This window comes from Barbus barbus (genome assembly GCF_936440315.1).
Source record: "Barbus barbus genome assembly, chromosome: 4".
NCBI classification, from domain to species: Eukaryota; Metazoa; Chordata; class Actinopteri; order Cypriniformes; family Cyprinidae; genus Barbus; species Barbus barbus.
In genome coordinates, this window is record NC_136732.1 from 1,660,046 (window position 1) to 1,675,369 (window position 15,324).

Sequence of the window (15,324 nt, forward strand, 5' to 3'; positions counted from 1 at the left end):
ATGAGCGCACTTGCCGCACGTCTACATTTTTAATAACAAACTTGAGAAGATTCATGCAGTTTCCTTTATTAACCGCTAGGGCAAAAAAAAACTTCCATAGTACAAAGAAATGAACATTTCAGTCCATGACAAAAGCAACTACATGTCGTATGAAAGTAGCAAAAGTGTCTTATTTGAATTAAGTCACTCAGAATCAACAATGATTTATGTTACAATTACAGTTTGTCGAGCAAATATAATAGATATATTTATGAACGGTGTTACACAGCAAGAAAAGATTTCACGAAATGATCTATCTGAGTTTCAACTTTCAAGGTTCAACCAGATCTTTGCATTTATGTATCTATCGATCGATCTTCAACACCAGCAGTGCCGTCCATCACTCAAATGACACACAAAATCACTGCCTTCACAATCCTCGAGCAACTGTCTTTATTGGTAGCTCCACTGCATGGAAAGTTTTTCTTTTTTTGCTGTGTCTGTGCTGTCAGTCGCAGCTCCTTTAATAAAGAAGAAGATTCCTGTAGCTACTCCCAGCAGCGCCAGAGTGAACCCTGCTCCACAGAAGAGCGCCGGACGCAGACTGGGCGGGACAGCAGCCGTCTCTGGGACACCTGTTGATCATTGTAAAGGGTGTGAACATTACACTTGTCAGTGCTGTAATTTGTCACAGAATGATGACTGTTGTTTTATACGTACATATCGTAGCTCGCAGAGTGGCACTTACCCCATATTTTGGTCTGCGCTTGGCCCTGGAGGGCTCTGTGGTTCACCGTACAGCTGTAAATGTCTCTCTCCTCAGGAACAATATCCAGAGAGGAGAAGATGTGGAAGGTTCCATCATTCCTCGGTCGGTACCGACTCAGACTCACACCTTCCGTCACAATGACATTGTTCTTAGTCCACGAGACGTTAACAGGCGGAGGAAAGAAGCCCGTAACGTGACAGATGAGGGAGTTTTCAGCACCCAGCTGAACATCATTCCTCGGATAGATGGACGTCTCGGGGGGGTCTGGGAACACACAAAACTGTGTTGAACTTTGCAGGAGTGAATCTGCAAATAATATCTATACACAGGAAAACTAATCATGTAAGACAAAGCTCACTCTTAACCAAACACTTGATGACACTGAATGCATAATATGGAGCTAACTTAAGTTATATTTCCAAACAGATTCATTTGAATGTTAGGAAATATGTTACAGGTAAACATTAAAAGTGCATATTTACATCATACCCATTTCCTCTGGTGGGGTATTGTAAGCTTTAATGAATACAGCTAAGTTGTGCTTGCATGTTTCTTGTTCTGCAATGCTTTCTTCATAAAATCCTGGAAATCTCAAAGGATCTGCAAAATCTGGTAATGTATTTACTCCCATCTTTTGAATAAAGTCGGCATGCCATATCTCTTCTCCATCAGATCCACAGACAGATTCTTTTTCTGTATCTGAACATCCATCGATTTTGAAATCGTTGTGTATTACTGAAATGGAACAAACATCAAAAGATAAAGAGAAATAAAGGATGAACTTTTCTTACTTTGTATTCTTAAATCAAGAAGCAATTACTAAACAAGTAAAAATGATTAATTTCTAAATTATATTATTTATTTATTTTATTTTTTACTTACGCCATTGGCAGATTATTCTCTTTTTGTTTTAAGCAAGAACTCACTTGATTTTGACACAAATGCTAAGAAAATCTTTTTTTTTTTGCAGTATATAACTTTTAAAGGATTTAGTTTCTGGTTTATCACACTGGTAGTTTTTAAATGTAAGGATGTCGTATACAGCTGATTTGAACATCCACTGAATGACCACTTATAATAATCACTTGTAGTCAAGTAGTCATCAACTGTTTGAATGACAAGGTGATCAAAATACTTCACCAGAAGTAAACGTATCACAGTGTAAAAGAGCTTACTCAAAGTATTAGTGTGCTCCATGAAATCATGCATCCTTTTAGAGGCTTTTCACATTTGTGACCCTGAACCACAAAACCAGTCATAAGTGTCCATTTGAATCTGAGGGTGTAAAAAAATCTAAATATTGAGAAAATTGCCTTTTAAAGTTGTCAAGATCAAGTTATTAGCAATGCATATTACTAAACAAAAATGAAGTTTTGATATATTTACGGTAGGAATTTTACAAAATATCCTCATGGAACATGATCTTTAATATCCTAATGATTTTTGGCATAAAATAAAAATGGATAATTTTGACCCATACAATGTATTTTTGGCTATTGCTACAAATAAACTTAAGACTGGTTTTGTGGTCCAGGGTCACATTTAAAAAAAAAAATCTGTGGACGTATTTTAATATACAAAGCATGAACTTACTTTGAGCATCGGCTGAGAGACAAACAACGAGGGCAAGAATGGCCAGATACAGCTCCATCTTTACAGACCACAGTGGAACAAACAGAGAAACAGACTTTGAAGGAGGTGTATGAGAGTGGGCAGGAATCCCTCCCTGTGAATTTAGTTCCAGTTTCAGAAGCTCATCCTCCACTCAGAATTTGGCCCTCGCTGTGACACTGCTGTATCCAGAAACAAAATATGTTTTTCCTGTTTCAACTCTCAGGCTACAGGCATATGACTCCTTTACTCAAAACTGTAGTTTCACCATGTTCACCGTATCAGATCTCAAAACAACAACAATAGACCACGACCTATCATCGCAAAATTCAAACACTACAAACACAAAGAACTGGTTCAGAGACAAGGCAGACAACTTAAAGGAACAAACTATGGTCTCAATGAGCAGTATCCAAAGGACATTCTCGACCGTCGAAAACAACTTTTCCCAATCCGAAAACAGAAAATAAATGAAGGAAAAAGAGCAATCATTACAGTGGACAAATTATACATAGATGGACAACTATATCGCGATAAGGACATTACTCCCTGGCTTTTCTGAACATTTCACTCCCGATAACTGTCATTAGGACAATCTCTCTCTCTCTCTCTCTCTCTCGCTCTCTAATATATAAGATGTGATCTTGTTTTTGCACCTAGGTCTCGTGCCCCACTCCCATATTCCACCTTATGTTTGTATTTAATGGTTTTTGTTTTGTTAGTGTTGTCCTGCTGTGTACATTCTGTCAATTATGTATCTGTAGTTTTGGCTCTCAGACAAAGAGGATTAAAGTTTTGAATCATCTAAATAAACTACAAGCCGCCATATGCCTTCTGCAAGAAACACATCTATCAGAATCTGATCATAACAAAATTAAATCATCAAAGTACAGTCATTTATTCTCGGCTCACTACAACACAAAACAGAGAGGAGTATGCATTTTAATAAGTAAAAAAATCTCATTTGTTCATAACACTACCATTATAGACTCCGAGGGACGTTTCAGTTACAGTTACAATTGGCAATTTATACGGCCCAAACATAGATGACCCATCTTTCTTTCAGACATTTTTTTCCACCATTTCAAACTTTTCTAGCTGCCCAGTCATAATAGCAGGTGATTTCAACACAGTTCTAGACCCTACAATAGATAGATTTAACAGTTCAGACAATACACGTATCTGGAAATCTGCAGAAACCATAAAACAGTTCATGAGTGATTTTGGTCTTGGCGATAGTTGGCGTAAACAGCATCCTAACGTTAAAGAATATTCTTTTTTCTCACCAGTCCACCGATCGTATTCCCGCATTGACTTCTTTCTCACCAGTAACTCTATCATATCAAATATTTCTGAATCAAAGATCCATCCAATAGTTATTAGTGATCATGCCCCAGTAACATTAAAATGGAACATAAATAGTCCACATAAACCCATTTTGGGGAAGTCCTGGCCTAATGGTTAGAGAGTCGGACTCGTAATCCAAAGGTTGTGGGTTCGAGTCTCCGGCCGGCAGGGATTATAGGTGGGGGGAGTGAATGTCCAGCGCTCTCTCCACCCTCAATACCACGACTGAGGTGCCCTTGAGCAAGACACCAAACCCCCAACTGCTCCCCGGGCGCCGCAGCATAAATGCTGCCCACTGCTCCGGGTGTGTGTTCACGGTGTGTGTGTGTTCACTGCTGTGTGTGTTCACGGTGTGTGTGTGTTCACTGCTGTGTGTGTTCACGGTGTGTGTGTGCACTTTGGATGGGTTAAATGCAGAGCACGAATTCTGAGTATGAGTCACCATACTTGGCCGTATGTCACGTCACTTTCTTCTTTCTTATAGTCGAATGGACGTAAGTGAATTCCTTTTTTGAGACTTATTGATTGAGCGATTATTCTGAACTCGTCAGCTGTGCATGTGCACCATTAAAGGTGCTGTATGTAGGATTGACACCTAGTGGTTGAACTAAATATTGCTAATTCAAAATATTGGAGAGGGTTTTTTTCACCCGGCTTCCTCTTTCCTTCCTTTCACCTCCTCCCCAGACTTGATGCACAGGTTGCCAGATTAACGACACCAACAGGAACGAGGGCACATGACGATGAATGACATGAAATACGCGTGCCGAAATACAATTGGGTAAACTGGCAGTGGGTGGGTTTCACAAACCAAAACAGAGACAGACATTCCGGGCCGGAACACGCATTTTCAAAGGAGAATAACAGCATTTTCAGATAAACAAGTATGTTAACTTAGCATGTTTCTTAAATATCTGCAAACATATTATGGTATTTTTATGCTTTAGTAGAGTCAAAAGCCTACATACAGCACCTTTAAATCACACGTACCTTTGTGACTGTGTTACTGATTCATATCAAATTTGCTTACGGGACTGAAAGAGACCTTATAAATTGAGAATCCCATTTTTTATTTCTTACAAGTGTAATCTGAATTCTTGTTGTGGTTTTGGTATTTCTTACTTGTTTCTGAAGTGTTCAACTTTAACAAGGTTTTGAATTCTCATCTCATGTGTTGATATGGGGATAAAAGTTAGGAAAACAAGGTTACATTTACATTGTCTAATTGTTTAATTCTTTATTGTTTTGTTTTTTTAAGTCATTCTATTCAAACTCGATCTAGAATTTTTTATAGTAAATTAATTCAACAAAGTTACAAAATGTCTGTTCACCTTTCAACTGCCGAGAACCTAGACTTCTTGCTTAAAACTCGTCTGAAAAACCCTTCAGAAAACAGATGGAAAATAAAGCTGTAAAGTTTGGTGTATGTTAGTGCTGCTGAAGTAGAGAAACAAACTCAGCCTTTAAAGATATGTATTGAATAGAAATCTACAGACACAGATAAACTGCAATAAAATAAACAGTTAAATGCACTGTAAAAAATAAATGAATAATAATAATCTGTAAACTTTACAGTAAATAATGGCAGCTGTTGTTACCAGAATTTTACCATAAAAAATATGGTAGCAACATTTTAGGTTTTACAGATTTAACTACAATTTACATACAAAATATATATATTTCATTAACTGATATGTTAATATACCAACCTCCTGAAGTTCTGAAATCTGTGGTGATGTGAAAATGACATGATGAACTAAAGCTCATAACAAGCAGCTTTTCCATAAACTGAGAAAGAAAATATTAGTATATAAGATGCACAATGTCATTCACACAAATATTAAACACCATCACGAAAACACATGAAACTAAAATAATGCAATAAACATGCATTTAACAACATTATATGCAACATACAACCCTAATGAACATAACTGATAAGAAAAAAACGAAGCAGAAACAGTTATTTCAATGAAAAACCATCAAATGTGAAATGTAACGCAGAGAATTCTGGGAATGTCAAGTTATGTTTTTTACTGTAAATTACATGTTCTTTGTCACTTTCAAAAACTGTATTTAACCGTAAAATTACATGAAATGTCCATTACAGTTTTTCACCGTATATAATAAGGGAGCTTACCGTAACCAATTAATAGGTTTTTACTGTAGCATTTTACGTTTTCTCCGTTAAAATCTTTTTTTTTTTTTTTTTACAGGGTATGTATTTTAGATGTTTTCTTTCCACTAGTCTGAAACAATGCTTCATGAAAAGCCTGTTTTTGCCTGTAGTGTCTTGCCTTAAGCTACCATATACAATGCTGTCAAATCGTAACTCTTTTAGACACTTATGCTCGGTTTAATTTGTTTGTTTTACTCTTACTAGGAATCTAAGATCTGGGCTTGAAAGACTGATAATGACTTCGAGACATCACTGTTCTAACCAGACAACGCTGCAAACTGTTCAACCAGAATGCATTCAGATAATTATTCTTGTAAATGTTAAAACATTTATTTATTGTTTTCAGTGTTGTCTAGTTGAATCTCATATCACTTAAAATGTATTATTATTACATTATATGTGAATTAATAGCTAAAAGTCTAAACACTTAGCAGTCCTCTACTTGAGGCTGCACCGTTTTATATAATTTTTTCCAATGAATTCACAATAGCTGAAAAAGAACATATAACAAATTAATTTAATATAGTAAACGGCAGTAAAAATAAAACACTTGAAAAAAATGTTAACTGAAATAAAACGTAAAACATTGAAATCTAAAAATAATAAGTATTGCGTAAAATATTGATAAAAATATATAAATTTCACTTAAATAACATTGCCCCCCACATTGTCAAGTACTAGCACTTTATACAATACAGATGGATTCAAAGAGCAGTCAGGAATCAGTAGTTTCAGTTTTCAAATACAACTTTATTGTGATCAACATTGAGAAATGGAGTAAATTCTAGTATATGAGTAAAGAACATCAAAGCTGATCTGAAGAGATTTTAGGTTCCCCCACCACCACCACCACCACCACCACCATCATCATCATCTCTTTCTTCATGTCAGAAATCCCTCGTTCCACCAGAGCAGACTGAAGCTGAAATGAGCAGATATCTTAAAACTGCTATCAATGTGATTTGATTTCAGATTTCTGTATGTGTCCTTCTCTCACCTGTGACAGGAGCTGGAGGTTCAGACATACTCAAACTTTAGGTCCATCCTCACAAGAGTCAAGAGCACCTAAAAGGGCACATGCGTGTGAACATACAGAGAAGAGAAAAGCAAGTGTTACATGCAAATGATGCAAATGCTTAAGATTAAACAGATGCAGTGATCCTCAACAATCATGAACAGAACTACACAAAGTAAAACCGAGATGCTATTAAATACAGATTCACCTGCAATAGTCAAACACAAATCTGTTTTATGCAGTAAATTATTGAAAGCTGAGTGCATGCAACTGTTGAAGTTTCACATGCTCAAAAACCATAAATATCTAAAGTTCAACTATTGTGAAGGTGTTAATAGTTTCCCAAAACACTAAATCTGCTTGTTTGATCACACCTTCCTCATAGACCTCCACCTCACACAGAGTGAGCTCCTTTGAATCTCCAGGAATGAAGAGATTCACGTATTGCCCCTCCATATTGTTACATGTGTAGGTGAAGGAAACTCCAACTGGAATCCTAGAAATCACAGCGCATCTAAAGAGAGACGGAGAAAACCTCATTTAGACTTCTAGTCTTTCTTCATTTGTGATTTCAGGGTTTATTTATGGATTTTAAGCCACTGAAAGAGGGTCTCACATGGGATTGTTGTTGCCGTTGTTCTCCAAAGAGTTTCCGATGCGAATCTCCGCTCCCTTTATTCTCTCTTGATAGCCTTCTAGTATGTTTGTGATGACAACTCTACTTACTCTGTACACAGAACTCAGATCCACCCTCCACCATGGGTCAGTCTGATTATTGGTTGAAGAACACGCTGACTGTGAATTTGTGAAACCAGGATTGAAATCAATGGCCTGTTGAGCAGACCTGCTGTCATAGGTTGACGACTGTTTGGCGGTTCTGCCTGTTGCCAAATTACCTGCAAGATGGTCAAAAAATGGTTTTAGTCAGCTTATTTTATTCACTTTGAATGTTTTTGAGGAGGTTTTCTTAGGAATGCATTTCTATCAAATCTGTAAGAACTGGTTGAGTCCTGACAAAGTCATTTTTAGGGAATATCTCTTCACTTGGCGGCTGTATCTGTAGCGCCTCCGAGCAGATATTCCCCACCAGGGGTGTCGTGCACTTATTATTTTTGAAGGGGTCACGAGTGAAGGAGGCCTTGTCATGTGACACACAACAGCACATTGAAGCCTCTGTCCCGCACAGTTCAAATCGTGTGGTCTAGTGCCCTGGGAAGTGCATTAATCTGTTCCTAGTCTTCTGTTCAAATAGCCATATAAAAGCATTTATTTCAGGCCGTTCCAGTCAAATTCGCCTGGAAAGGGTTGTTAAGTAGCTCTGAATTACCTGGAAAAATCACAAAGACTTCCATGTCACAGAAAGTAACACTCTCTGAAGTTCCAGGAATAGTCACAATCACATAGCGTCCCTCCATCCCATGACACAAGTAGCTGTTGGTTGCTCCTGTTGTAATAGAAGGAACTACAGCACAGCTGGAGAAAAATGAAAAAGTGAGTTCCTATGATTTTGTTGCTCATTATTAGTATGGCTCTTCACTTATATTTTCTTCTTATTGCTGAATGTATTTCATATGATTAACTCTTTCTTTTACAACACAATGTGATTCGCAAAAAGGATACGAAAAAGCGTTTCCGATATTTTTATTTGGTAAACTTAAATCACCGTCTTCATTCATTATACCTTAAGCTTTTCCTATGGGGGAGAAAAAGCTTAACGTGCAGGGTGTTGCGTTCATATTCTGGGTTATTCTGCTTTATTAATAGTAATATTATTAATATCAGCCTAATAATTTTATCAGTATTATTATTGAGTTTGGTCGTCCAATGTTACGGTTTTAAAACATTAAGCCACATTAAGCGTTTTAGAAAACCATGCCTTGAACTAAGCACTGACTGTACTTCTTTATACTTTGAGTCCAAATTCAAAGTAAAAGTCTATGAACCTCTTCATTGTGAACATACAGAGCTGTATGAACAGAACAGAAAAAGTTTGTCCGAACTCAACTGGTTTTGTGAGGGAACGCAAATATCTTTGCAAGAGAATGCAAAGTTTCTCGAGAGAATGCAAAACAACAAAAAAATTAAATAAAAATTCTTCCCACCCCAAATTTTTTCCACTCGCCCTGAATCTTTTCCACCACCTTGTCCCTTTAAGGGCTCCATACAAATGCGCACTGGAGCCTTTACCAGATCTGTTTGGCCAATATTCTATTACTACAGTTTTAAATTAAATGGATGTGAAGCTTGAGAAAAGTGTCAATTGTGTGAGAATTGGCGGTAATGTGATCTCTGGAGGCGAATTGCCGTGACATGAGCTGCCATTTTAGAAAGATATAACCTCAACTGTCTGATCATTAGGTTGGTAAACCAGTGTTTCCTCCACCGATCACTGCCATGCAAAAGTAATTTTATTTGATTTTTTATAATAATTTACCTTATCTTTGAATGTGAGTTCACAGTCTTTACTGAATGTGATGGAATAAAAAAGCTGTGTACTGTGAAATAATAATGCAAAAGTCTTTGTATTGCAATAAACATAGCCTATAACATGACCAACAAACAAATAACTCTTATGATCTGCTTCTTTTTAGTTAAAAACACAAGCCTAGTCTGATTCAGGAACAAATGACTCAGTGAGACAAATCCTTCACTGAACTGAATCAACATCCTACTTCACTTTCTGAACTGCAAATACCACTAACATAGTCTAAACACCTGCAAATAGTCAGTATATGAAGCACACACACATATGTACAGCATGTATGCAGAGACCAACTGCCCAAAATCATCAGAATGCATGCATTTAAGAATATATCAGAGAGCCTCACACTGGGTTGCTGAAAACATCTGAAGAATCGTTTCCAATCCGAATCTCTGCCCCGTTTATCCAGTCTACACAGCATTTGATTCTGTTAGTGATGGTCACTCTGTTCACACTGTACGTCTTCTTCAGATCCAGCTTCCACCACGGGTCAGTTTGTTGTTCTGTACGAGTACACATGTGGTTCAACCGATCCAGAGCGTTTTTGGCACTCCAGTCACCTTCTGAGTCGTAAAATGTTGTCGATTGATCTGCTGTTCCCCAACTAGCTACGTTCACTGGAATACATTCAAGAGAAAACCTTACTTACAATTACAATTCTTTATTACAATCATGTATAGCCCTGCTTGGCTATTTAAGTTAATTGGTTTTCATCAAGTGTCCCGAACACAAACTCCCGAACAAAAGATATAGTGTTTAATTCCCAAAATCTCACCTTCTGGTCCTGCTTTCGTCTGAACTGAGAAAAAGCCTTGAAATGAGAAACACAGAATGATGCTCATTATTTAGCAACTTAAATGGATTCTTCTTATGAGCATAAGCCTATATTTTGTTGGATTTATTATTATTATTTTTTAATATTTTCTATTTGGGTAATATTGAGTATAATCTCTAAAATTACGTATTAGTGTCTTCTATAATTTAGCTTCTAAAGTGAAATAATTTAGTTTAAGGGTGTTTAGATAACATGAACCAACAACAACACATTCTATTATTCATAATTAAGTGCTTCTCTGTCTGAAAGATGAAGACTGTAGGCTATTAAGATATGAGACAGATTGTGTGTTTTACTCACCCAGTAAAGACAACAGACTCTTGAAGAAAACTCTCATGTTCATTTCAGGCGATTAGTGATTCTTTCTGCTTCTGTTTGAGGAGGTTTGAATTAATGTTGTTGCTGGGAGAAATATATCAGTTCAAGTTACATCAGAGTCACATGATCCTATTTCTCCTCCCACTCTCCTTTCGGTCTGGAGCTGGAAAAAAAAATAGTTTACACACACACACACACACACACACACACACACACACAAACACTTTTTCACTGGAAATAATGATAATTTGTAACTTCAGTTTAGTTTATAATATCAAAATGTCAATGCTATTAAAATTGTACATTCTCTTTAGCGGAAACTTTTATGTAATGCAAGTCAAAGGATGAATTTCATGTTGACATGCTTCCATTGAATATTAGGTGTTGACAACAATAGCAAAATCCATCAAACTGGATTGGTTTGTCAACTCTCCTGAAAGAAAATAGATTTTTTTGTAAATACAATAAATTTGTATTCACTTTTGTATTCAAATTCAGTGGCAGCAAATTTGACTTAAACTAGGTCATTATTCCATGTTGTTCTAACCTGTATGACCTTCTTTCAGTGAAGCACGAAGGATGAGTTTTTGAAGTGAATGGGAACTGAAACTGTCAAGCTAGTCATGTTGTTTCTATTTTTAAATTAGTCTTTCTCAATATCAACACACATTTGCATTTTGTTGTTTTATGCATAGAGGCTGCCTGACAGAGCTACCTGAAAACACACAAACACCGTCCTGCATCTGGTCCGACACGAGGAGATGATCTGTTTCTAGATAATGCAAAACATGCAGTGCAGTAAATCTTTGCCATTTGCATCTGCATCTACTGCTGTCCACTTCTTAGAATGTCACTTCTTTTTCTTATTCAGAGCAAGTTTTCTTTGAGTCATTTCTTTACTTTTACTTTAGTCATTTAGCAGATGCTTTTATCCAAAGCGACTTACAAATAAGATATAAATATATACACACATTTAATAAAATAAAGAAATTACATAAAATTGACAAATGCATACAACATTTCAATACTGAACATTTAAATGAAAAAAGCTAAAAACAATTCAAAATATTAAAACAAAAGGTATGAGTATAATAATGCTTCTAACATAACACTAACCCAAACACCAAAAAACAACTACATGTGTATGTACAGCCACACACCTATACATAAACATACATATAAAAACAAATTCAATATATATATTATTTCATTTCCATATAGTATTAAGTACTAAAATAACTAAAAGTGAATAAACAACTTATACAGACATCAACAAGCACACATGTTTTAAAACAACAACAATAACTTACACAGTAAGAAATGGTTATAAAGACCGTTATGGTTGATGCCCTTTCAAGAAGTTAAGAGAGTGGTATTAGAATGTGTCCACCATCTAGGAGGCCTCTGGGTTGACATTTTTTATTTTTTTTATTGCATTCTTGGTGGTGGGGGTGTTACGTCCTGTGGACATATTTGTAAATTGTGCGCTCTTGGGAGAGTGATGTCACCTGTTGGGCATGTTATGCATTTGTTTTCTTCTTTTTCTCTCGCTCTTTCTGTCTCTCTCCGTTACAGATCGCTAATTGGATACCAGCTGATGCTCATTATTCATCAGTACTGAGTGAATGCTACAGATGTATAAGATCGCAAAGAAACAATGCTGGATTGCTGACGGCTACGCGCTCACTCCTTTGTCCTGATCCAGACCGGTTCTCTTTTGTGTGTTTTAGTGTGACCGAGTGCGGTCTTTATCTCTTAAATTTGTGAATGAAATTCTATCGCAAACTATGAGAGAGCGTGTGAACGCTATGGCGGGTGTGTTTATGATTCTTTTGTTACTTTTAGTTTTTGTGTAAATACTTTTGTTTGCCTTTTTTTTCTCTTTGGAAGCGCTAGGGAAAGGGTGCCATTTTCTTTGAACTTGAGATTTTGCTTATGTTTATGGTAGACAGGGAGTATGGTAAGACTCATTTATTTATTTTTCTTTTAGTTAAGGTTATTTAGAGCTTTCGTTGATAGTTAGAGAATTCTTGTTTATGTTGGCCTGGCCCTCTTCTGAAGATTTGCTTCCTTTTGTTATCAATAAAATAAGTTATTTGTTTAATTTTGTGTTTTTCTGGATCAGGGGATTGATGTGACCGTCAAACCTTTTTTTTTTTTTTTTTTTTTTTACATTTTGTTACGACTTCATTTACCCCTAGACCAACAGAGAGGTTCGTAACAAGTGGGGGCTCGTCTAGCTGTTCCCCTCCCCCCTTTTTCTTTTCGCGAAGTGAGTTAGTTTGTTTTTCGGATCGCAATTTGGACGTTTTGCTCCGTTCGTCCTAGATTGAAATCTGTTTGTACGATAGTGATTCAATGGGTTGCGGATTGTTTATGGCGACTACTCTTTTTCTTTCTCTAACGTTTTGACTGTTTTCATCTGTGAGTGGGGAAGGAGTAAGAAGGGAAACGTAGGAATAATGGAATTTGATTTAACAGTGTTTACTCTCACGCCCACGGTCGAAGTCTTTAATAGATGTAGAAAAAAAGATTAGGTTTTGTTCGCGGAATTCTTCGATATGCAGATTGAGAGGTAGGCCACCAAACAAGTGCTTAAAGAAGATCTTTATGAGAAATTGACAACTGCAGGTATTTTACCTAGAGAATCTGGTGATGATGATGAGCTGGCAGTGGATGCTGAAGAAGAGGCAAGTCCAAATTTAGATTCTGTGCCTCAGGATTCAATGATTGCTTTAAAATGAAGAGAGATGGATCTTTTAATTAAGAAGCAAGAATGCGAGGCAGAGATGATTAGGTTTCGCATGTTAGAGAAGCAGGCGGATAGAGATATTGAGATGCGTAAATTGGATTTGGAGTCTGAGCAGTTGGCCCGAAGGCCAATTCCAGTTCCACGTACTCTGCCTAGTTCAGTATCCTCACCCGTAATTACAACAAATAGCACAGTAACTGAAGATTTCTCCCACTCTATTGCGAGTGATTCGTTTGACGTTAGTAAGTATATTAGACTTGTACCTCCATTTAGGGAGGCTGGAATCGATTCTTACTTTGTTGCGTTTGAGAGAATTGCCAGTAAACTAAAATGGCCAAAAGAGATGTGGGCTTTGCTGTTACAGTGCAGTCTAACAGGGAAAGCTCAAGAGGTTTGCTCAGCCTTACCTATTGAAGGTTCCCTCGACTACAAAACTGTAAAGTCTGCTGTTTTGCGGGCATATGAGTTGGTCCCCGAGGCCTATCAACAGAAGTTCCGTGGGCATGTGAAAACAGTCAAACAAACTTACGTTGAGTTTGTGAGAGAAAAGAGAGTGCTTTTCGAAAAGTGGTGTCTTTCTAGCAGGGTTACATCCCTGGAGGAAATACAGGAGTTAATCTTGTTAGAAGAGTTTAAAAATTGCGTTCCGGCTAATATTGTTGTGTATTTAAATGAACAGAAGGGCACTTCTCTTGCTAATGCTGCTGTTTTGGCAGACAAATTTGTGTTGACGCACAAGAATGTCTTTTCTTTGGGTGCGAGTGTCAAAATGCAGGCGGGGAATGCGGAAAATTTGGTACAGCGTGTTACACGTTCGTTTAAAAGTGAAATGACTCGTAAATCAAATGGATGTGCTGAAAAGCGAGTTGTTTCTTTTGCCTCGATCCAAACCATCTGATTGCGGATTGTAGAGCATGGAAACAGAAGAGTGGTGCTTTAAGACTACAAATGTTGCACTTGTTGATTCTGTACACACTAACACCGATAAAGAGGAGACGTTTCAGCCTTTTTTGTTTAGGGGTACAGTCTCGTTATTGCCTGATTCAGATTTTAAGCCCGTAACAATTCTGCGTGATACGGGGGCAGCTCAATCGTTTATATCTGCGGGAGTTTTGCCGTTCTCTTTGCCGTACTACTTTTACTGATAATGAAGTATTGGTACGTGGAATTGAGATGCGTTGTGTGAATGTGCCGCTTCATATTGCACACTTGAAGTCTGATATTGTTAGTGGGGTAGACTTGATTCTTGGGAATGATCTTGCAGGTGGCATAGTTTTCCCTACACCTATTGTGACTCGCATGCCTAATACTTCCCAAACTTATGATTTAGTTGAAAAGTTTCCTTCTGTGTTTCCCTCTTGTGTGGTTATCGTGCTCAAGCACAGAAGTTTAAAGAAATAGTAGATCTGTCAAACTCTTTTATAGCTAATGACGTGCCTAAAGCTGTGGAATGTGTTTTGTTTGCATCACCAGATTCTGACGTTGATGTACATTCTGTGGGGGAGGAGGGTGATATGGAGGCTTCTTTGAAGGTGGGGAGAGAGTCTTTAGCTGCTGCACAGAGAGCAGACCCTTCCTTGGTCAAGTGTATAAAGGCTGTTGAGAGTAGTGTCCATGATTCCAATTCAGGGGTTGTTTACTTTTGGGAGGAGGGCTTGCTAATGCACAAATGGAAACCACAAAAAGAAGAGCTTGGATGGCAGGAGGTGAAGCAAATAGTTTTGCCAGCTACTTATCGGCAACAGGTTTTGAAACTCGCCCATGAAAATTTTCTTTCTGGACATGTGGGTATAACTAAAACCTATTACCGCATTTCTAGATACTTTTTCTGGCCTGGACTTAAAAACTTGGTTTCTAAATACTGTAAATCATGTCATGTCTGCCAGATAGCAAGCAAGCCGAATCAGAAAATTCCTCCCGCACCCCTTTGTCTGATTCACGTTGTGAATAATAGTGAATAACAATAGTGAATAAGTGTTTTCTATCAGCCAAGAAGTTGACTGAGGAAAAAGCCAGTAAAGAGACGAAGGGATAATA

At 37.3% G+C, this 15,324-nt stretch overlaps 2 protein-coding genes across 2 annotated transcripts; both read right to left on the reverse strand.

Moving 5' to 3' along the window:
• On the reverse strand, positions 1 to 2,941 carry LOC306867142 (H-2 class II histocompatibility antigen, A-U alpha chain-like). Its single transcript, XM_079412692.1, has 4 exons — positions 2,342 to 2,941; positions 1,238 to 1,483; positions 728 to 1,012; positions 1 to 614 (listed from the first exon to the last, which is right to left on the reverse strand). The coding sequence occupies exons 1-4, from the start codon at positions 2,397 to 2,399 to the stop codon at positions 433 to 435; spliced, it is 771 nt and encodes a 256-aa protein (XP_079268818.1). The 5' UTR covers positions 2,400 to 2,941; the 3' UTR covers positions 1 to 432.
• A 3,676-nt stretch (positions 2,942 to 6,617) lies between these two features.
• Positions 6,618 to 10,645, reverse strand: LOC306866991 (uncharacterized protein). The gene is made up of 8 exons (XM_079412462.1): positions 10,518 to 10,645; positions 10,158 to 10,193; positions 9,729 to 9,999; positions 8,228 to 8,373; positions 7,517 to 7,796; positions 7,275 to 7,414; positions 6,883 to 6,950; positions 6,618 to 6,807 (listed from the first exon to the last, which is right to left on the reverse strand). Exons 1-7 carry the CDS (start codon positions 10,558 to 10,560, stop codon positions 6,913 to 6,915), a joined length of 954 nt encoding a protein of 317 aa, XP_079268588.1. The 5' UTR covers positions 10,561 to 10,645; the 3' UTR covers positions 6,618 to 6,807; positions 6,883 to 6,912.
• Between the last annotated feature and the right edge of the window lie 4,679 nt (positions 10,646 to 15,324).